The following is a 24056-nucleotide window of genomic DNA, read 5'->3' as shown; positions in this document are numbered from 1 at the left end:
GCAGTGAGCACAGCCGCAGCCAAACAGAAAGCAGAGCTCTGGCTGCACGTGCTGTTCTCTCCTCTGCAAGCCTGTCCTGTCCTTTGTGGGGAATTAACTTTATTTGGCTTCTCCGGTGTATCAATCTCATTAAGTATAGCGCCAACACACCAAAATGCCTCGCTTCAGCTCCCGACATATTCAAAACTGAAAACTCAACGATCCCATCATTCAACAATCCCATCATTCACTCAAGCATCCCATCATTCACATTTTAGGATCTTTTCTTCAGAAGTAATGTCTCCAGTGTTTGCCTGGCCTTGGTCAGCTACCTAGCTCATAACATTTAGCGTGACTAAGAGGGCTTCAGCCAAGGTAAAGGTAAAGGACCCCGGACGCCCGGATGGTTAAGTTCAGTCGAATTCAACCATGGGGTGTGGCGCTCATCTCTACTTTCAGGCCGAGGGAGCCAGCATTTGTCCACAGACAGTTTTTCTGCGTCATGGGGCCAGCATGACTAAACCGCTTCCGGAAATTGATCTAAATGGATAAATTAGAATATGCAGGAATGGTGGGGAAGAAGGGAAGTTGTTGAATGCTTTAATTAAAATGAATATATTAACGGTGGAAATGTGTATTTGAATGTGAATGTGCTTTTGAAAATGGTAATCATGAAAATTATTTTAAATAAATAAATAAACCGCTTCTGGCACATGGGACACTGTGACAAGTGCCAGAGCGCATGGAAATGCCATTTACTTTCCCACCGCAGCGGTACCTATTTATCTACTCGCACTGGTATGCTATCGAACTGCTAGGTTGGCTGGCCCCATTGTATGGATTCGAACTGCTGACCTTACGATCGGCAAGCCCAAAAGGCTCGGTGGTTTAGACCACAGGGCCACCTGCGTCCCTGCTTCAGCCAAATCTGGCATTTCAAACCAATATACAACATACAGCCTTCTGTGCTTCTGCAAGTTCCTGCAGTTTTCCCTCTTCTCCCTTCCACCACCCATTCTCAAGTTTCCAGCTCCTCTCATTCTCTATCTCCTTCAATTTGCTCTCTGAACCACTCCCAACTTTCTTTTGATAGGCCCTTGTTTGCTCTGCCCCTCCTTGCCTTGCTTGGGGTCCTTTTGCCTGCCATACCCCTTCTGTAAGTCCGGAACAGTTCAGCCAATGGCAACTAGGATCTGAGCAGCTCTGGCCCCTCAGTCTGCCCCAAGCGGCTTGGCCAACCTACTGCCAGAGACTTTGTCACCCTCACCAAACCCTTCCGCACATTAAAGGTAAAGGTAAAGGGACCCCTGACCATTAGGTCCAGTCGTGACCGACTCTGGGGTTGCGCGCTCATCTCGCATTATTGGCCGAGGGAGCCAGCGTATAGCTTCCAGGTCATGTGGCCAGCATGACAAAGCTGCTTCTGGCAAACCAGAGCAGCACATGGAAACGCCGTTTACCTTCCCGCTGTAGCGGTTCCTATTTATCTACTTGCATTTTGACGTGCTTTCGAACTGCTAGGTTGGCAGGAGTTGGGACCAAGCAACGGGAGCTCACCCCGTCACAGGGATTCGAACCGCCGACCTTCTGATCAGCAAGCCCTAGGCTCAGTGGTTTAACCACAGCGCCACCTGGGTCCCGCACATTAAAGGTAAAGGTAAAGGGACCCCTGACCATTAGGTCCAGTCGTGACCGACTCTGGGGTTGCGCGCTCATCTCGCATTATTGGCCGAGGGAGCCAGCGTATAGCTTCCAGGTCATGTGGCCAGCACATTACGTATAGATTAACCTGGAAAGGATGACCAGTGTTGTGACATCCCCGGCCTCACCCTGCTAAGCTACCCTAGAACCTCATGTTTCTCATCATCACCTCGGGGAAAACCCTGATTGATTAATTCCCAGAAGAAGACGGAAAAAAGACATATTCCAAGCACAGGCTTTCTGAAAGGGTTAATGTCTTTAAAAGTCCCCTTCCGATTTGCAGGTGACAAGACCGTTAAATATAATGGAGATGACAAGGCATCTGTAGGCAATGAGGAGAAGTGACCTCAATGGAAAAGGGAAGAAAAATGGCCTCTTTTTCTTGAGCTTCCCGTAAAACCAGCAAAGTAATTAACAAGATGGTGGGTGAGAGCACTTAAATAAAAATAAAGGAACTTTGCCTGCTTCCGTGTCACCCGTGGGTGATAGTGGGAGGACAGTCGCAGAATGACAATGAACTGAAGTACATGCTTGGGAAGGCTGAGGTGCGATGTGAGGTCAGGGAACCATTCCCAGACGGAGGACATCAGGAGCCACGGCTGGGTAAAGTGGGGGGGGGGGTCCCTGGAGCCTTGTGAGTGTATCAGCAGCAGCAGATGTTGGGCGCAATAACCAAAAGGCAAGGAAAGAGCAGGAATGATTTCCAGGTTCAGGGAATGAGAGGCCAAGAGGGGAGTTCCCAAAGTAGTAAATTCCAGTGCTGGTTTGGCCTAAGAGGCACCTTGAGAATCACAAACAAGCTCATATTCATAGAATCATAGAGTTGGAAGAGACCACAAGGGCCATCCAGTCCAACCCCCTGCCAAGCAGGAAACACCATCAAAGCATTCCTGACATATGGCCGTCAAGCCTCTACTTAAAGACCTCCAAAGAAGGAGATTCCACCACACTCCTTGGCAGCAAATTCCACTGCCGAACAGCTCTTACTGTCAGGAAGTTCTTCCTAATGTTTAGGTGGAATCTTCTTTCTTGTAGTTTGAATCCATTGCTCTGTGTCCGCTTCTCTGGAGCAGCAGAAAACAACCTTTCACCTCTTCTATATGACATCCTTTTATATAATTGAACATGGCTATCATATCACCCCTTAACCTTCTCTTCTCCAGGCTAAACATACCCAGCTCCCTAAGCTGTTCCTCATAAGGCATCGTTTCCAGGCCTTTGACCATTTTGGTTGCCCTCCTCTGGACACGTTCAAATGCTTGTCTTCCTCCACCTGCCCAACCGCAATGCTTGGGGACAGACGGACCACTGAATCAAGAGCAAAGGGGATCCTCCTAAAAGCTTCAGGGATGGAAACACGAGGCTTCATCTGCACTCTACGTTTAAAGCGGTATCATACCAGTATCAAACTCACTCTGCCCATACGGAACCAAGTGTAGACAAACCCCTATGGGCGCAGGTTTTGTCCCTGGAAATGCAACAGCAGCTGCTGGTGATGGGGGGGGGGGGTAATGTTCCTGCAACAGCAGCATTGGGGGAGGGGGTTCCAAAAACAAACAAACCCACGACTGAGCAGGAAGCAACCGCTCTTCTGACATAGTGAAGGTAAATTTGGTTTTAAACAAAGGGCTCCTTCTTCATCCCACAGAGGTGTGATCTTGCTCTTTGGACATGCACTTTCACTGTATGATGGGAATCACTATGCCAGGAGCGAAATCACATCTGCTGCATCACGAGTGTGCATGCGAAAATGCTGTCAGGTGCATAGAAAAAGCAGCTGGCCTAGAACACTAAGTACTATGCATTTTCTGGAACTGCTCTCCAGTTCCAGATTGATCTGTGAAGCATAGAGAATCTGACATGGAGGAGTGCAAAAATATTACTGAAATTCAAAATATGCTGTAGAGATCTACAGGGCCTGGTGCTTCCCACCCTCTTCTACAGCACTGTCCCCCCCAAAACCAGGAAGGGATTGAAAAGGGAGGAACAGAGGAAGTTTCCACACAGGCGCAGCCTCCAGCTGCGGGCATGCAGCCTGTTCGAGGAAGATACATAAACTGGAGGAGGGGGTCCCCTGTTGCTGCAACTGCTCTATAGATGCTGGATGGGTGTGTGTAGCTATCCAGAGCTGAAGAATTTGGAATGCTGCATACAGTTCATGTCGCCCTTTCTCAGAAAAGCTTTATCTCATCGGAAAAGATATAAGGAAGAACAGCCACTGCAGTCAAGGACTTGGGAGCACCTACAAAGAAAGCATTTGGGGATTTTTAGCAGGGGCAGCGGGGAGGCAACAAAGGGGGAAGATGCTAGAAGACTATAGCAGAGCTTGTGGGTTGTCCAGTAAAACTGGTAGGCAGTAAGTTCAGACCAGACAAAAGTTCATACTGTTTTATGTAAAACACAGCTTTGGTAATGTCACAGGAAGTGATGATGGTAACTAGCTCAGGTGGTTGAAAAAAGGTGAGCCAAATTCATGGAAAACAGAGCTCTCAGCCATGACAATGAAACAAAACTTCCAAGTTCAGAGACAGTATATATTTAATTACAGTGGTACCTCGAGTTACAAACGCCTCAAGTTACAAACGCTTCAGGTTACAAACTCCGCTAAGCTGGAAGAGTTACCTCGAACTGAGAACTTTGCCCCAGGATGAGAATGGAAATCGTGTGTCGAAAGTGGCACAGTAGCAAGAGGCCCCATTAGCGAAAGCACGCCTCTAGTTAAGAAGAGTTTCAGGTTAAGAACGGACCTCCGGAACGAATTAAGTTCGTAACTAGAGGTACCACTGTATACTAATTTGTTTATATCAAGTTCCAAAACAACATTATCCCTACCATCAGCAGGCTTGGGCGAACCCCCGTTTTACAGAGGCACTAAACAAAAAGTAAAAACTTTAGGGGAACCCTCTGACACATTCCAATGAGGACTGAACGTGCTCAGCAACCACAGAATGCCGAGGGTTACAGAGTGGACTTCAGCTTGCATGGCTGGACTTTCCCTTCCTCTCCTCCCATCTGCAACCCCCGTCCCTTCCCTCCCAAAGGAACCTAGAACAACAATATATACCAACGGCAATCTCAGATACTGTGTTATGACACTTTTTAAGCCAAAGAGGGGCTACTGTGAAACTAATGGGAGGCATCTGCATTTTCTTGGAAATCCCAAAGCTTGCAAATATAAATATAAATATGGGCTGGAAGTAGCCCAGTAAGGACTAAGCATGCTCAGTAGCTGCAGAATGCTGCATGTCTGTTGCTGAGTGGGAGGGAGTGGGGAATGCAAAACCCGGGTGAAGCGGAATGGACTGAATATTTTCTGAAAGAGGGCCTGGAGGGCTGGCACACTGAACAGAAGCCCTCCAAGCCAAAATGGTTTGTGTCAGATCTCACTTGCACCTCTGAATGCCAGAACATGGATAAATACAACAGGGAGGAACTTTCACCTTCATGCCATGCTCATGGGCTTCCCAGATTGGCCATTGTTGGAAACAGGATGCTGATGGACCCAAAGTCTGATCCAGGAAGCTTATTCTTAGTTGGTTGGCTATTTCGTTACAGATTGTTCAAGGGTCAAACTATGTGACAGAAAGCCACATGTAATGTTAACACGACCTTTTCTACTGCAAAGTGCCCTTGGGAGAGGGCACTTTGTACTAGAGAAAGAGCAGCAAAGGCGGGAAGAAGGGAATGCTTAACCACTTGCTTTATCCCCACCATTGTTCCAAACCCATGTTTATCTTGCAATTCTGGGCCTCAAACGCACCGAGCTTTGCGATGTAGAAGGGTCTGTTGGGCTAATATTACACACAGCTGCAATGTGACATGTAGCTTGATCCTTAGGCATCATTAGTCTAAAAGAGGTGCTAGCTGTCAAGTGAGCAGTGCAAAACAGAGCCTTTTAGCCATGTATGAATCTAGACTTCCAGACTAATGATAATGATGATTTTGAAAAAAACAAAAAAAACCAGATGCAATTCCTTAAACATTCCACATTGATCTAGCTGAAAAATACGTGGGGGGGGGGAGTGATGGCTGCAAAATTTGCAATTTTAAGAAGTGAATGGAAACTGTGAACACTTATATAGAAGGAGGGCTGAATGGGCCAAGTAGATGGGAAAGCTCAGTTTAACCCCCTTTTTGACTTGCAAAGGTTTAGCATACACAGCCACAGGTGCAAAACTTTTGTGCAAACCTGCAATGGTTAGAAATGTGGTCCTTTTTAGAAGAAAAAAAGAGTAGATGGCTACATCTCATGCCACCCAAGCGTTTCTAGGCATGTTGGCTATTGCCTTTTCTTCCGCTAACCAGTGTCAAAAAAGATTCACTACATTTCTCCCCGCCCCAAACATCTATCCTCACAGATTTCCTTCAATGCTTTAATTTGTAAAGGATCAGGTATTTCATGGAAGGGTTGTACTTTATGAATGTTGTAATCTGCTTTGAGAGCTCTGTTCTAAAAGTGGGGTAAAGGCAAAGGTAAAGGGACCCCTGACCATTAGGTCCAGTCATGAACGACTCTGGGATTGCAGCGCTCATCTCGTTGTACGCTGTACAGCTTCCAGGTCATGTGGCCAGCATGACTAAGCTGCTTCTGGCGAACCACAGCAGCACACGGAAACGCCGTTTACCTTCCCGCCAGAGCGGTACCTATTTATCTACTTGCACTTTGACGTGCTTTCGAACTGCTGGGTTGGCAGGAGCAGGGACCGAGCAACGGGAGCTCACCCCGTAGTGGGGATTCGAACCGCCGACCTTCTGATCGGCAAGCCCTAGAATCTGTGGTTTAATCCACAGCGCCACCCGCATCCCAGCGTACCCAGTGGGGTACAAATCTAATAATATATATAAAAAAAGAATAGCCTATGTATGCAGTTCTCTCTTGCCTCTCTCGGTGACTTTGCTCTTGCTTCGGGAGGCCTTTCAAGAGAGAAAGGCGACTCCCCATCATAAATCAAGCATTTTTGTTTGCAGACCTTCGGGCGACTTTCTCCAACCTTCCGTCTGGCCCGCCATGCTAAGTGAGGATACACGCCCACAACAGGAATCACAGCAAAGGGGGAGCTTCCGAGGTCATCTGCGCCTCTGCAATCCTAGCCTGGGGTCTGTACACTTCCCCATGTTGCTCCGTTACTCAATCATGTTTCCAGCATCCCGAGCTTTTCAACTGAGCTACCCATGCCACTTAATCCAAGCTGCCGTTCTTGGTCTCTGGCTCGCTGCCAGCTGTTGACTGACCAGCTGTCTGTAATAATTAACAACTCCAGTTGGCAGAATTAGACACCCTTTTCCCAGCCAACAAAAACATCTGGGGATGTATTTTTCCCTCCCCCCATAGGAATGGTTCCGAGTTTGGGGGGGGGGGAGAGCACATGTTTCACTCGACTCCTCCAGGATCCACCTTGAACTGTGAAACATACACTATTCTTTGGTACAGGGAACCCAGTTTCTGGTACAGTCCCATGGCTGGCAAATGGGCCAGTATTTGTAAATGACAGGTTCATGAGCTGAAAGAGAGAGAAAAAGAACCTCTCAACTGAGGAGGGATTCATTTACTCATAGGAACAAGCTCGTTTGTAAAACTAGTTTGTTTTAATGAACCACGTGCTGCTCTTCAATTAAAAAAAATGTTCAGGGTGCTTTGCAACACTATCAATACAGCAGGACTATACCACAAACAGCTGGTGAGGTAGACCAGGCACCCCCAAACTTGGGCCTCCAGATGTTTGGGGACTACAACTCCCATCATCCCTAGCTAACAGGACCAGTGGTCAGGGATGATGGGAATTGTAGTCCCAAAACATCTGGAGGGCCGAGTTTGGGGGTGCCTGAGGTAGACTGACTAGAAGGCAAACTGTTGATGCAAACCTGGAAGCCGCAGTAGCAGCAATGAGTTATATCGTCAAGGCGCACGTGGGGAAACAACAGACCAAATGGAATCAAGAGGTCAACTCTGCTGCTTCCGATCTGCTCTACTGCAACTGTTTGCCTCCTCCTTCTCTTCCCTCGTCAGCCTAAAGCAGAGGTGGTAGCTGGCAACTGTTTCCTTGCCATTGCCTCAATACAGTGGTACCTCAGGTTACAAACACTTCGGGTTACAGACTCCGCTAACCCGGAAGTAGTACCTCGGGTTAAGAACTTTACCTCAGGATGAGAACAGATATTGCGTGCTGGCAGTGTGGCGGCAGCGGGAGGCCCCATTAGCTAAAGTGGTACCTCAGGTTAAGAACGGTTTCAGGTTAAGAACGGACCTCCGGAACGAATTACGTTCGTAACCAGAGGTACCGCTGTATCGCCAATTTGCTATGGTGATGCCTCTTGGGCAAGGAAGGCCCAGAGGGCAACCCTGGTTGGGGTAAGGGCAAGTGAAACAGCAATTTGTTTGAAAACTATATACAAAGTTGCATGTTGTGGGAGGGCGGGGTGGGGTCGGTGGGAAGGATACTCCAGGCCTATGTAAAAACAGAATATAGGGGCTGCACTGGCTACCAATTAGTTTCCGGGCCCAATTCAAAGTCCTGGTTTTGACCTATAAAGCCTTAAACAGCTCAGGACCCCAATACCTCAAGGACCGCCTCTTTCCATATGAACCTACCCAGACCCTGAGATCATCTCCTGATCCCTTCTTCATATGCCTCCTCCATGAGAGGTCCAGAGGGTGGCAATATGAGAAGGGGCCTTCTCTGCAGTGACTCCCCATCTGTGGAATGCTCTCCCTAAGGAAGTTTGCCTGGCACCTTCATTATATACCTTTAGGCACCAGGCAAAAATGTTCCTTTTTGACCAGGCCTTTGGTTGACCTGATCAACATCCCATACCCTTTTAAAACGTGGCTCTTTTGAGGGGAGCATTACTGCGTTATTGTTTTAATTTTATATACTGTGATCTTTTTATGTGAACCACCCTGAGACCTTTGGTTATAGGGCGGAATAATAATAATAATAATAATAATAATAATAATAATAATAATAATAGGCGGAGAGAGGGTAACACAAAGGAACGGAAAGTAGGTCATGACAAGGTTAGGCCTGGTCTTGGTGAGTAAGCAACAGGTAGGCCAGTCGCTTTCCCCTTTTAAGACAACCCTGCAGAACTCTATTCTGTATGCACACGTAATGGAACGGCCCACATTATTGAGAAAGTTCAGGAAATGTGTAGATGGGTCAGGCACCATAGTGTTTCCTTGGTCAAGTTTCCCACTAGTTCCTAATCACAATTTCCCTACTGCTGTCCCTCCTCAGACACCTCCCAACCCCCTTCAGCAGATCCTGATTACTACCACCACCAGCAAGCCACATATTGCAGTGTGAAAAGTACATTTCCACAAAACCGAACTGGATTCATGGCTCTTTTTTAGCTGTTGACACAGGAGAGGTGTCCTTCCTGAAGCTCTGCATGAGCACACAGCCGAAGAATCCCTGGTTGGCCTGCATAACCTGTTGGGCCTAGTACTCTGTGCAGAATGGTAATTTCTTTCAAGACAGACACTTCCGCTTTGCTTGCCTTGTCACTGGCCTGCCAGGGTCAAGCAGTCAGCAAGCCCCAAGTTTTTTGACTGGGAAGCAGCTGACACTTGCCTCTGGGCAGCTAATATAAGTCTGTGTGTGTGCGTGCAGGTGTTTATTTTGCTGTGCGGAAGTCTTCTGCTCAACCTTGTGACAGACATGCGCCTTCCCTTCAAAAACCCAGGCTAGAGTTCAAGTCTCTACCTATAGTTAGTGTAGTGTTAGAACAGGACCAACGATTGGCCCAAATGGCCTGTCCAACTTGCTTACTCTTTGGCGCTGGCACAAGGTAAGGTGGATCACATGGTGGAATGATAAGGGGCAACTAAAGACGGAAGGAATGAGCAAGTTCTGTACAGCGATGCAAATCCCCAATGCCTCTCTGCAAAGTCATGTCTCAATAATAGCCTCTGCATCTTCTCCACATTTGAGATGCAAAAGCTGTTGAGATCTCCCGGAGAAGTGGGAAGGTGAAAATTATATTTTGGACACGATACTGTCGTGGAGGAACAGGACATCCCTGGAGCTTGAACATCCTGCTCCTGCACAGCAAGGTCGTTCAAAAAATCCTTCTCGGTTTATACAGCATACATCCAAGAGAAAGCATGAAAAGGCGTAGGTAAGGCACCCTTCCAGTTCTGTGATATATCATGGCTCAGGTAAGTAACTTCAATGCCCCATTGCAGCTTTGCATCCATGGCACTGACACTACAAAATCTTCTATACTGATTTTATAAACCTACATATTTAAGGGCTCCCCCCCAAAAAAAAACCTATTCCACTGCTGAGCGCTAGCAGACCTTTAACCTCAGAGCAATGACAGCATGCCTGAGAATGTTTAAATTATGGTCAGAGAGAATGACAAGCCCACCTTGATTTCAATTCCATTTTTAAAAAGTAGCACGGTAGAGGAGGAAATGAAAAGATAGAAGTCAGTCTTGAAGGAGGAGAAAGTTGGAAGTGGCATGAAAGTTCCGTATTTAGTTGAATCTAATGCACACCTCGATTTTCAAAACCTTGAAACCCAAAAAGAGTTTGCTGGCAAATGTAAATGTGCCACCAAAACTAATGTGCATCCTGAATTTCACAAATGTAATTTGGCCAAAAAAGGTGCACATTACATTCAAGTAAATACAGTAACAGTCTTTCAATGAATCAGGACATTTTATATTACAAATGCTTAGAACAAAGAGAAATATATTCTTGTAACAACACTGCATCTGTATGTAAATTTCTTTTCTTATGAATAATTTGTTGTTGTTGTTGTTGTTGTTGTTGTTTTGCAGGAACCCAAAAGTCAACGGTCAGCAACAGGGCACACAATGCTAAGGAGGGGTGCCAGGTTGAAAAAGTGGGGCTCTTAAGGTCTTTTAATACTGCATGCAATTTCCATGCTGGAAATGCTAAGGCAGGCATCCCCAAACTTCGGCCCTCCAGATGTTTTGGACTACAATTCCCATCTTCCCCGACCACTGGTCCTGTTAGCTAGGGATCATGGGAGTTGTAGGCCAAAACATCTGGAGGGCCGCAGTTTGGGGATGCCTGTGCTAAGGCATGGAGCACACTGGCCCAGAGACTTCAGGCAGCTATTAATGTGCTTCTCAGGCTGCAAGTGATAAAAGCGGGGGGGGGGCATTCCAAGGTTACCCAGGCTAAAATATGTGCTTGCATGCATGCACACAAACACACACACACATACTGCTAACTATGTGTTCAAAGTCAGACTGCAATGTCTCCCACCCATGTGGAACAGGAGGTCTGATTGGGTTCCTTGGCTGCAGGGAAATTAACCAAGTTCCCAGGCTCTGTTGCAAGCTGGGAACGGGGTAGGAGTCAATTAGCATCAGCACTGACCTGAGAGCAAAGGGCATTCTTGTGGATCTTCTTGTAAATGAGAGCTGGGCAGATAAAACAGATGAGGCTTCCCATCGTTGCACCTGTTAGGCCCAAGATGGTCTCCACTGGCAAAGAAGAACAAACAAACAAATTGTGAGCAACAGCTCTAGCCAAGACAAGAGATTGCGTTCCAGTTAACTGTTCCTTTAATGTCAGTGGTTCAAAGGGAGTCCGGAGGCAAAAGCTTAAGGTCACTTAGCACGAATCAGACACTCCTTGAGCACTCATGAGCAGGACGGTGAAGAATGTGCCTTCCCCCAACCCCCCCCCCCATATGGCTATGGGTAACACGGGGATTGTAATGCACTTGACAGTGACAGCACAAGATCACGCCATTACGCTCTGCATTCCTTAGCGTGACGAAGTGACACCCGTAGTGGCATACTCACACTCACTAAAGTGGATTAGAATACTTGCTTCCCCCTTAAGTACGTGTTGAAGGGCGTGGGAAGCACACTTCTAAGCATCCTGATGGTTTGTATGGTCGGATGACAAACGACACTTAAGGGGAAACTAATTCATGATAAGTGAATTTTGAATATACACTCTCTGAGACTGGATTTCTTAAGGTTATCATGAGGTGTAGAACTTCATCCTTCATGCTGGAGCTTTGAATCGAGACAAAACCTTGAGACAACTGGCTGTGGTTACCCATTGCAACTAAAAAGCCAGGAAATCCCTTTTCCCTATGCCAGGCTTCCTCAACCTTGGCCCTCCAGATGTTTCTGGCCTACAACTCCCATGATCCCTAGCTAGCAGGACCAGTGGTCAGGGATGATGGGAACTGTAGTCTCAAAACATCTGGAGGGCTGAGGTTGAGGAAGCCTGCCCCATTCCTTCTACCCCTCCCTTTCTACAACTCAGGTTTGTTTGTTTTTTAATCCTACCCAGTGAGGCAGGCTAGGGCAAGAGAAAATCACTACCTGGGTGAGGTTCATAGCCAAAGAGGGATATGAGCTTTGATATCCCATGTCCTAGTCCAATACGCTAACCATTACACTGCACTGGCTCCCAGACCTTATGCAGATCTTGATCCAATTTTCTACCTGGCTAAGTTGCTTACATGAAATCTGATAAACCCCTCTGTAGCTCAGTGCTCCTTCTGCCTTCCCTACAAATATATATGACCAGATATTGATATTTGATGTCCTCGTCGGTACTATGTATACCAAGATGGCTGCAAGCAGCTTAGAGAACAGAATATTAAGCTAGGCTTAGTCCTATTTAGAACGATGGCCATTTCAAAGCAAGATGTCCCAGAACTATAAAAATCCTTGGGAATAACAACGCAAAATAAATGGGTGCAAACAAACATGGAGGGCACAGCCAAACAGGAAAAAAATGGTGCGCCGATAATAAGCAAACATTCAGAAGTATAATCACTCCAGTTCTGTGCACAGATACACATCTCTGAATGCAGAGGTATAAAGAAACAGCACACAGACACATATTTAAACTTATAATACCATATGCCGCTATGCAACACCCACAATCATCGGCTCAAGAGGTGGTAGCTAGTAGCAGGCTGCTTATCGACACCCACATACTGTAATGCATGATCTAAGGCAGTTACAAATGTTTACAATATTATCATCTAACTGTGCTAAATTGCACTGGGGGGAGGGGGGGAGTTGCAGCATTTAAATGGCTTGAACTATGCATAAAGACTCGCTCATTCCCTGTACTGTGTTATGACCAGAAATTACTTCCTGACTAGTCTCTACTGAAGCATCAAGCAAAGGCAGTAAATACCTGCAGAGAGGCATTTCCTATGACTGTGCCAATATTGTTTTTTATTTGAACAATGTATATGCCACTTAACTAAAACAATCTTTAAGCGGTTTACAAAGATACAACACAAAATATTTTTTTAAAAAATCAGCTATTGTAGAATGTCCCTAGCATCTAAGCATCTTCTCCAAGCACTATGAAACTTTCCTATTTGAAATACGGTAGATTTCAGTAGCTATAATTAAACTAAACGATGTGCATTTCAGAATAACTGAATATACATTTTATGCGCGTTTAAATCTTCATAGAGAGGCTTCACGGGAGGCTTTTATATGTGTAATGTAGCCTAAAGGCATGCAAACCTGCTACAAACCCTAAAGACTAGAGATGGGGAGAGTGGAAATGCAACTAATTAAGAACCAGATTTCACTTACCATTCGGGATCATGATTCCTCCAATCATGGTTCCAAACACAACTGCTAGTGTCAGGGCTTTAAATCTGAGAGGTGGCATATAACCACCTGCAGCAAATGTCCCATCTTTTTGCTATTTAAAAAAAGAAAAGGCTAATGAATCAATCAGTTCTTTTAATATATTTTTTTATTTAGACAAAAAGGGATTTGCCTCTCTGTTTCTGGGAACCTGTCTCTGATGTCTACACACCTGGAACCATTTAAATTACAGTCTCCTCCCAATATTCCCAGTCAATGATTTTATATGATGTGGGCATTACCCACTGAAGCCTAAGCCTTATACCTGTAAATTTCTAAATTAACCATACCAGTATGGCTTAATGACCACAGCCTGCAATATCATGAAGGCTATGAGATCGCCACTGCTGGTCAGCATAATTTGGATTACTGTACTAAATTGCAGATTTTCTCATCTTTTGATTTTGTTGTGTGTGTTTTTAAATAGTTACTGAACTTTTTTGAAGATACAGATTAAGAATGAAACAAGCAGAACAGATGCAGAGAATGAGTTATGAACATAGAAGACTTGAGACAGCTCAATTAACTATACCTACTTATAATCTTAATGCTTTCTTTCTCCTTTATATTTTCTTTACAGGATCTTCCCTTTCAGAGTTTTGAGATGAAGAGATAATTCAAAAGGCCCATAGTCTAGAGCAGGCACCCCCAAACTTCGGTCCTCCAGATGTTTTGGACTACAATTCCCATCTTCCCCGACCACTGGTCCTGTTAGCTAGGGATCATGGGAGTTGTAGGCCAAAACATCTGGAGGGCCGCAGTTTGGGGATGCCTGGTCTAGAGTATATCAAGGGCAGGGAGCAGGCATTATCCTTTACACTTGCAAAGTCAATAAACATTTCCCTTATTTTCTCAAATGAGTCTTTTATCTTTTGTCCCTTGGTTACCCTTAGTTCTTGGGCTAATTTCTCTAAAGACACCTTGCCAAACATTTTGAAACTGTCGCTCAATATTTACGTTCTGCAGCGTCTTCCAGTTCTGAGCTACACACTGCTTGTGCAGCTGAGAATAAAAGAATTAACAGCATTTTATGATCATGATCTAAATTTCTATCCAAAAAACATATTTAACAGAACCAAAGTTGGAGATGAAGATATTCCAAGACCAGCAATCTGACTTATCTCTCAGCATACCAGCTTCCAAAACACGTGTATCTGGGGCAATCCCACCACCTGTGGATGTATGTACCATTCACACCCAACACTCTCCAACATATAGGAGAAAGATTAGGGTTTATCAGGGATAATTTCATCACTGTCAAATACCATTTATATAATGACAGCTCTCTGGCAGTGGCAGATGTTGTTTTATATAGTGGCTTTAACCATGGAGCATTCCCATCATTTATTTCCATCCGTCTATCTAAACTTTATCCCCTAATGTATGCAACAAGTCATTTGACTCCTTGTCAGACTCCAAAAGCTACCTATAGATGTTAGAAACCAACCCTCTTATTGCTCCCAAAAAACTCAGTGTCTCCTGTTCAAATGCTGTAGGTTGGATTTTGATTTTGTCTTTATATGCCTATCATAGCTCTCATAACCAACTTTAAATGTGTGTAAAAGGTTTTTTTCATGGCCTGGAAGTGAGTTCTTCTCCAAAACAGAGGATCGCAGGAAGTGACATTTATACTTCAAACCAATATGCAGATATTTGAACCAGAAGTCATAAAATAGTTCCTGCGGCCAAGATCCACCTGCAGAAATAATTCTACTTTGCTAGTTACATCATGTGTATTTGTTCATGTACAGTTGTTACATGTACAGTTGTTACACAGAAGAACACAAGGAACCTAAGGAGGGGACTACACTGCATTAGAGTAGCATAAGAGTCAGAACAGCTTTCCATATAGCAGGGTGGGAAACAAAGTGGTGTAAGGCACAGAAAAGGAAGTAATTGCCACTTCCTTACCCTATACTAGAGGGGGGGACCTGTGGTCCTACAGATATTGCTGGACTCCAACTCCCATCAGTTCCAGCCACGGATGAGGAGAGTCGGAGTCTGACAACATCTGAAGAACCACAAGTTCCCCATCCCTACCCTAGGATTTGGTCACATTGTGATAGCTGGTCTGATACCATGTTGTTTCTCTGCAATAGAGTTCAGTGTGTTTTAGGTCATATACTACTTTAGGGCACCCAATCATCTGAAATAAATGGATAATAATAGCCTGCGGCTGTTTCTACAGGCACTATAGTTATGCTCAGGAAGGCTTGCGGCAAGTATCACCATTTCTCCCTGACCACCCTGAAAACGACCAGAACTTAATGCTATTTTCCCATAGAAACATAACCACTTTCTCCTTTTTAGTCAAACATAGCAAATCTTGCTTCGTCGTTCCTGGTGATGAAGAAATGAGGAGACGTCAGACCAAAACGCAGCTAAGTGTGACCACCAACTCTAAGCCTGGAAGGGAGTAATTTTGCTCATTCTTTTCATGTGGAAGATCAAAGTGGGGAGGGGAGACAACAGAGAAGGGCAAAGATGTGAGGACGCTCCTGGTTTAAGGTGGGGGAAGCCTAAAAACATCACAGTTAAGTCAAGAACAAGGAACTATACTGAACCACAAGGACTTTACCTGCTGTTCAAAGAGAAGGGTATTCAATGCCTGCCGGCAGGGCAGAATCATCATAGGGAACCCAAAAGCTACAGACATCATGAACCCCACACGGATCATCTCGGTCACTACATTCGATGGGAAGTTCATGAGCACATTCCCCTCAATATCTCCGGTGTAGCTCACGTAGCCGAAGAACCCCACCTGTCCAAGGAGGAAAGGGGAATTACTTTCAGTGGTTACATACGTTTGATCAACAGAAAGAATAGAAAACTGGGCGTCCCTTGGGCCTGTCCTCAAGACAGTGGAAGACTATCTTCAATTAATCACATCTTTATCCCACACTCCCAACTGATTAGTCCAAATCCTTTATGCTCTGGCTCATTAACAAAACAAAACAAAACAAAAAACCACCCTGAGATCTCACATCACTTTTGCTGGGTTTCTCTATACATTTCCAAATTCCAATGTATCTTTCCCAAGGCTGGGTGACCAGAATTGCATGCGGTATTAAAAGAGCAGATGCGGAATTGATTTATGACAGAGTAAAACAAATCCTCTACTATGATACAAAGCAGTGGGGTGACATTAAGTCATTCCAAGCACCTGACTATGACAACATGTAAGGATGCCTTCCAAAAAGTGACAATATTGCAATAACTTCACATTTTCCCTGACATCTCAAATGCGAACACTCACTTTCAAGCCATGACCACATTTTTATCATCATGAGTAGAGATAATGACCTTGGACTGTTCCAAATACCGCTATGGAAGTCAAGATAGTAACCAAGGGAGTAGAAGTAACCAACCCCAAAACAGCAACTCTCCCTTGTCATGATGTTCTCTACATTTAATTGACTTTTATGTGATATATTTTATGTGACATGGCGTACATCATGTTTTCCTAGTAGCCAACAAGCTTATTTTGAAGTATTTCAGGCTACTCTACAAAGGAAGGGCAGGATAAAAATCTGAATAATGATGATTGATGATGATGATGATGATGATGTTACAAGTCATTGCATTCCCATGTTCCAAGCCCAACCAATGGTATTAATAGTTTGATGGTACTGAGAGGAGAGGAGCGACTACAGCTCAGCAAAGGAGCAACGCTAATCTAAATGAAAACAAAAAGAGAAAAAGAAAGAGAAAAGAAAGTGCAGAGTCTGCTGTCAAAGTTAGCTTTTAACCCTTGTCTCACACAGAAAGTGGTGGACCCTCCATGCTCTCTCACCTGGGAGCTTTGCTTTCTTCTCCCAGTCTCTCCCTTCCCTGTCTCACTCAGGGTCCTTCCATATATCCACCACTTTCATGTGTGTGTAATCCTTGGACCCCATAACAGCCCAGAGCAGCGGACAACAAAGGAAAACAAAAGGGGGGGGAAAGAGAAGAAAGGAGATAAAAAAGATGGAAAGAATAGAAGAAAAGAAGGAAGGAATGAACTAACTAACTTCCAATTTTCCATCTGTCAGTTATATAAAATAAATTATTCGAAACATTCACTCTAGGATGATATCCAACTGTTCTACTTTCTGTTAAGCAATATTTTCTCAATCTTGAGACTCAAATGTCTGAAATCAATTCATTTTCTTTTCACACAAAAAGTCCAAAAGGGGTTCTCTAACTATTATTATTAATAAATGTCGGCAGTTGTTTTTCTCTAGCCAAACGTATCAACTTTGCCTCCAATAACTTCAACAGCCATTCCTCCATATTAAACAATAATAAATATCTCTGCCTTCGTCCATACAAGAGCCTCTCTGCTATGATTCGAGATATTATTCCATAGCTCTTTCCCTGTTATGTATCCATTAATTCGCACCCAGTTCTGCAACTCCCGTTCCCATTTCCTGTTGTGTTTGCCGTGGTTTTCTATCCTTATCTAAAAAAAACCCCATCTCTTCCATTTACACTTCTTCCATTCTTTTCCCAAGAAAAGCGCCAGAGATTTGATAACTTTTTCCTCTGAGTTTCCCCCCAAGTTGTACACAGAGCCAATTCTCTCTCAACTCTGTTGATGTCAGATCAAGGTGTCATGCCGTCTCTCCATCCATGACTAACTTGTGATGAACACATCACCACTTCTTCCTCCTCCTGTCCCTTCACAGGCATGTACCAGCCCTAACTCTGAGAGCAGCAAAGGGCAAATAAGGAAGATTTGTAATGCTCATCCTGATCTCAAGATTCTGATGAAACAAGTTCTACTGTTGCCAGTCCCAGTATTTCTAGTACCTGTAGAGGCATCTCTGGTAGGTATGGATCATGTTAAAACTTTATCTTTCTAACTGTTCAATAAGAGTAAGGGTTCCCCCCCCACATACTCCCAATGATGTCTCTGCTGCTCTGGAAATGTCCCCGGAGAATGTCTATTGCACACGGCAGAAAATGTCTCCACAGTTGTTTCTACGCTTCTACAAAACATATTTTTTTCACTTTGGGAAGGAGATGGAGCAAAGAGGAGTTGTTGTTGCTTTTAAAGGTTTCTTACCGTAATATAAAAGGTAGTGACCACGTTTAGTGACGAGGCAAAGATGGAACTCATGATTTTAACCGACGGCTCATCCAGACTATCGTAGGTTGGCAAGACCTGGCTGCAGAAAAAGCAGGGAGGAAAATGTTAAAACGTGTCAGGAAATCCTCCCTTGCCGGTACAGTGTGATTGCTGACACCTTCCTCGCATGGAATTTAGGCACTTGCCTCTCGACTGCAGTTTACGCCAAGAGGTTTCTGAACACTCACAAGTTTCAGTGGTGCCCAAATATTCCTGCTCCCTCCCTCCCATTGCCACATGTGCAATGTAAATATTTCACATATTTTAAAAATAAAAATGTCGCAACGTGAATGACCGCTTGTTTGCCTCAGACACCAGTGGCAGAGCCCCAGACAGCACACTGCAGATTATTGTTCTTGGAGGACCCAGAGCTGATAATTAAAGCAATGCGGTGTTTACAGAATAACGAGCGGGAAGAGAGCTAGAGCATCATATTGTCAAAGAGAAAAGTTAAACAACCAAGACTAAACACTGCGCCTGTCGTATTTCAGCACTGACGCTTGAGCGCAACTCACAGAAAAGCGGAAGGGCCAATTACATGGGGCTTGGGTGCTTATGCACATGGAAAAGCTTTTTCCTAACATCAGGTGTACGGCTTATTACAGCAGCCAGAGAATGTATGGGCCTGACTTGACCGCATGCTCTTGAACACTCAAGGGACACCTTGAGAGGGTAAGTAGATAGGAAGGTCATTTAGGATAGAAGCACTTATAAAAACTACCACACAGGAAAGTAGGGTGGTGGTGTGGAAATCCTTAGCTCTGCTTAGCAGCTGATTTGTTTATTTTTTTAGCTCCCCATCACTCAGAGGACTGAACAGTTCAGAAAACGGCAGTGTCATACTATCTATCTAGGTACCTTTATTATCACCACTGTTATGTTGCTTGTCAATACGACCAACTCTGCACATATGTTTGTATACTGAGTGGGGAATAACACAGCAAAGGTAGGGGGGGAACGCCAAAGATTAGGTGTGTTAGTTGCGTGTGAAAATCCAATCTTAGGGAAGTTCTTGTGATCTCCAACAAGAAGTCACTTGTAAGCAGCGTCTTCTGCCTTGCCATTCCCAACAAACTGAGATCCAAAGAACATGTGAAGTTAATAGCAACCACAGGCCCTTGCTGATTCAATTCAGGACCATGGCACTGAAGGGGTGGGGGGTGGGAGTTCCAAACTTTCCAATTAATTCCAAGTAATTTCCAATTAAAACGGTGCCTCTTTGCTTTGTTTCTGTAAATACAACAGAAACAATGTAAAGATTTGAACCCACTAGCAGGGTTTGAGTAAACCCTTACAATTAACAAAAAAATAAGTATAAAAACTATAAAGATGAGAAGGATAAGAGACAATAACAATTAATATAGAGATACCATATGAAGATATTTGAAAGCAAACAGGGGGAGTTAATATGGGGGGGGGATGGGACCAGAAGAGGAAGTTGAGGGAAGTTGGGGGGGGGAGAATTGGGGGAATTTTGATGATTGGACATGTTGTAATAAGATAAAAATGTAAAAACCAATAATTTTTTTTATTAAAAACAGAACAAAAATGTGCCTCCCAAGGCTCTTTGCTCATTGCCACAAAAAACAGCAGAGACTGAAAGATTTATAACAGGCACCCCCAAACTCAGCCCACCAGATGTTTTGGTACTACAACTCCCATCATCCCTAGCTAACAGGACCAGTGGTCAGGAATGATGGGAATTGTAGTCCCAAAACATCTGGAGGGCCGAGTTTGGGGGTGCCTGGTTTATAACCACTCATCACCAGCAACATGACCCCTATTCAAATACCTGTCTTCCATGAATGTTATTAATTAAAAACAAAGAAACAAAAACACCCAAGAGGTCTTGTTCATGGATCTCCCTTTTCACATCTAGTTTGGATCCGAGGCTCAACAGGAAGTAGGGAAGCATTCTATGAAGTACAAGCAATGTAGCAATGGGCAAAAGTGGAACATCTGTATCCAGACGCAGCATACCTTACGACAGGCATCCCCAAACTGCGGCCCTCCAGATGTTTTGACCTACAACTCCCATGATACCTAGCTAACAGGACCAGTGGTCAGGGATGATGGGAATTGTAGTCCAAAACATCTGGAGGGCTGAAGTTTGGGGGTGCCTGCCTTACGATCACTCAGTACTGCAGAACAAACAGCACCACCTCTCCCTGCTTATGAACTCTCCAGAGGCTACTGTCTGGTCGACAAAATTATTATTATTATTATTATTATTATTTATACCCCGCCAATCTGGCTGTGTTTCCCCCACCACTCTGGGCGGCTTCCAACAAAGAGCAAAATACATTAAAATACCACAGATTAAAAACTTCCCTAAACAGGGCTGCCTTTAGGTGTTTTCTAAATGTCAGGTTGTTTATCTCCTTGACCTCTGATGGGAGGGCGTTCCACAGGGCGGGCGCCACTACCGAAAAGGCCCCTCTGCCTGATTCCCTGTAGCTTTGCTTCTTGCAGTGAGGGAACTGCCAGAGGGCCCTCGGCCCTGGATCTCAGTGTCCGGGCTAAACAATGGGGGTGGAGATGCTCCTTCAGGTATAAAGGACCGAGGCCGTTTAGGCTGGACTAGAAGGACTTTTGGTCTCATCTACCGTGTTTCTCATATTATAAGACATGTCTTATATTAATTTTTTCCTCAAAAAAACACATGGCTTATTTTCAAGGGATGTCTTATTTTTTAATAAAGTGCACGCGGGCGCTGTTTGCTGGGCTTGTCAAGCCCAGCAAACAGCGCCCGCCGATCTTCGGTGACAGGCGGGGGTGGAGGGAGAGCGGAGAACGATCTCCGCTTTCCCCCCCACCCCGCCCGTCACACAGCACAGGGCCGAAGATCGGCGGGCACTGTTTGCCGGGCTTGTCAAGCCCAGCAAGGAGCGCCCGCCGATCTTCGGTGACAGGCGGGGGTGGGGGGAAAGCAGAGAACGATCTCCGCTTCCCCCCCCCCCGCCTGTCACACAGCACAGGTCCGAAGATCGGCGGGCGCTGTTTCCCGGGCTTGTCAAGCCCAGCAAGGAGCGCCTGCCGATCTTCGGTGACAGGCGGGGGTGGGGGGAGAGCGGAGAACGATCTCCGCTTCCCCCCCACCCCCGCCTGTCACACAGCACAGGGCCGAAGATCGGCGGGCGCTGTGTGCCGGGCTTGTCAAGCCCAGCAAACAGTGCCCGCCGATCTTCGGTGACAGGCGGGGGTGGGGGGAGAGCGGAGAACGATCTCCGCTTCCCCCCCACCCCCGCCTGTCACACAGCACAGGTCCGAAGATCGGCGGGCGCTGTTTCCCTGGCTTGTCAAGCCCAGCAAGGAGCGCCCGCCGATCTTCGGCTCTGTCCCCCAATGCGCTACGGCTCGGGGAAGCAGGCAGGGAGCTCCTGCTGGGTCCCGCGGCTTCGCCTCTCGCTCGGTCGGGGCTTTGCGATAGTGCTTATTTTCGGGGTATGTCTTATTTTTCACCAACCCTTTGAAATCCTGTCATGGCTTATTTTTTGGGGATGCCTTAAAATATGAGAAACACGGTAGAGCTGAAAATCTTATATATTTTAAGGGAGTAATTTTGGAGTCAGAAGGATCCAAACTCATTTACTGCCTCTGCTTCATGAACAATCATCCAAGACATTTTGGCTTTCCAGATACAGCTGTAAAAAGTCCTCTAAACCAGTAAGGCAAGTCACACACCAAACCACCCTGACTCTCGGGATTCCAGCACACACGACAAGCAGTACACCCTAAATGTGTGCAAAGTTTATTTCTGAGCTAAAAAGCCCACCCTGAGGGCCAGGCCAGGATCGAGGCATTCAAGGCGCAGAAGCCTTTGTCTGACAAACACTTTGTATGCTACTGGCTTAGGTTTCTTCACATCACTTGCAATCACATAAACGCCACTCCTCGGGGTAGACGGAAGGAAGATATTTAGACCAAATGCCCTTTACATTTATCTCTCTATTCCCAAGATGAACACAAGGAGAGAAAGAGCACAAACAAGAAGCTTCGGAACCTGATACAGAGAAACAGCAGCTCCTTCTTGATGAAGAGAGTGCTATTTCTTTTGTTAACAGATTTTCATCTCTGCCATACCAAAAAGGGAAAGGAAAAAAAAATCCCTTGCGTGTAGAAAACAGAAAGGGTGCATTTGCAGCATTATTTTTAGATTCGTTATGGGCGGCAAGCAACACAGCTCAGAGAAAAGGGCCCAATCCTGCAAAATAAAGAGGCCCCAGGGGCCAAGCAGCTGGAGTATTTGATCACAGTTAGGTATCTGAGTCTCATTTCATCTTACAGAGGATGGATGGCCATCCACCAGTCTACTCGGCTGGAAATGGGGACGTGCACTGCATACTGGAGAAGGGAAAAGGAAGCACAGTGTGGTCGACTTCAAGATGGGTGTTCAGAGTCTTTCAAAAGCAAAGGTTTAAAAATACACAGCACCCATTATGCTACATAGGAATGCTTGAGGAATCTGACATTTGCAAATTCCAGTGTGAACTGACTAACACCCCCAGATTTCACGTTTCCTGAATGTTCTGACATAGTTCTTGGCTGAACCAATGTATCGAAATGCGTAATTTTTAAAGAGCACCACTTTAAACCACGTATTTAAATACATACAGTCAAACCTTGGGTCCTGAACGCCTTGCGAGTCGAACGTTTTGGCTCCCAAACGCCGCAAACCCGGAAGTGAGTGTTCCGGCTTGCAAACGTTCTTTGGAACCCAAACGTCCCGTGCGGCTTCCGATTGGCCGCAGGAGCTTCCAGCAGCCAATCAGAAGCTGCACCTTGGTTTCAGAATGTTTTGGAAGTCGAACGGACTTCCAGAACCGATTCCGTTCGACTTCCGAGGTACCACCATATTTAAATGCATGTTTTTGTGCAGTTCTTTTTTTCTTTTGGCTTACCAATTAATGAGGAAACAGGAGAACGGATTTATGGGTGAACACTCATAAAAGTGAGAGTAGAAATAAGGCTGATCACCTTTCCTTATGGTGCTGTCTTCCATTGCACCAGGAATGACAGTGGTGTTAGACTCACCCCCCAAAATAGTGCCGGCCACCTAGGTTGGGACGTTCACTCAAGGATCCACCATACTTCTGTGTGAAATCCCTGCCTCAAAGGTTACACCACCATTGTTCACATTACAAACAAGCTGTTGTGATGGGGAGACTAGCCTAAGGTCAAGACAGGAAGGCTGTAGCAGAGCTAATATTACATTTCTATGCTTCCTGGCTCCCTGCCCCATGCACAATCTGTTAGACCATATGGCACGCTCGCGGGGGGCAAAGACGTTTCTCTTTGAATTTGGCAATGACAAGCCTCAATGCCAGAAAGAGCCAACACCACAAGGAAAGTAGGCTTGCACAAGCCATAGCAACTGGCATTCCGATGCATGTTACTTTTTCGCCTCTAGAGGGAAAGAACTCAGGTCTTATGCTTGTCACTTAGAAGAAGAAAAAGGAGGGGGGGGAGTGTGAATTGAGAGGTCAGTGACTGCAAGCCTGTCTACTCTGGGATTCATCCGCATGTGACATCATACGGGCCAAGAAGTGTGTGTTATTCTTGCCCTTGGGGAAAATTATAGGTTTAAGCTTTCGGTTTGGCTTGCCACACTGGTGGTGTAGCAATCTATATTTAGATAGATATGTGAAT

At 45.4% G+C, this 24056-nt stretch overlaps 1 protein-coding gene across 2 annotated transcripts in view; it reads right to left on the bottom strand.

Moving 5' to 3' along the window:
• Nucleotides 1–24056, bottom strand: part of SLC38A10 (solute carrier family 38 member 10) — an 80209-nt gene that overhangs the window by 29108 nt on the left and 27045 nt on the right. For both annotated transcript variants that reach the window (XM_035104120.3, XM_088663005.1), the window contains 4 exons: nucleotides 18345–18447; nucleotides 15876–16058; nucleotides 13241–13352; nucleotides 11034–11140 (listed from right to left, as the gene is read on the bottom strand). In XM_035104120.3, coding sequence (XP_034960011.3) covers nucleotides 11034–11140; nucleotides 13241–13352; nucleotides 15876–16058; nucleotides 18345–18447 — 505 coding nt within the window. The remainder of the gene's footprint in view (nucleotides 1–11033; nucleotides 11141–13240; nucleotides 13353–15875; nucleotides 16059–18344; nucleotides 18448–24056) is intronic.

The sequence above is a fragment of the Zootoca vivipara genome, chromosome 2 (assembly GCF_965207765.1).
Source record: "Zootoca vivipara chromosome 2, rZooViv2.hap1.1, whole genome shotgun sequence".
Lineage (NCBI taxonomy): Eukaryota > Metazoa > Chordata > Lepidosauria > Squamata > Lacertidae > Zootoca > Zootoca vivipara.
Note: the sequence above shows the minus strand (reverse complement) of the source record. Positions and strands in the feature narration are given on the sequence as shown.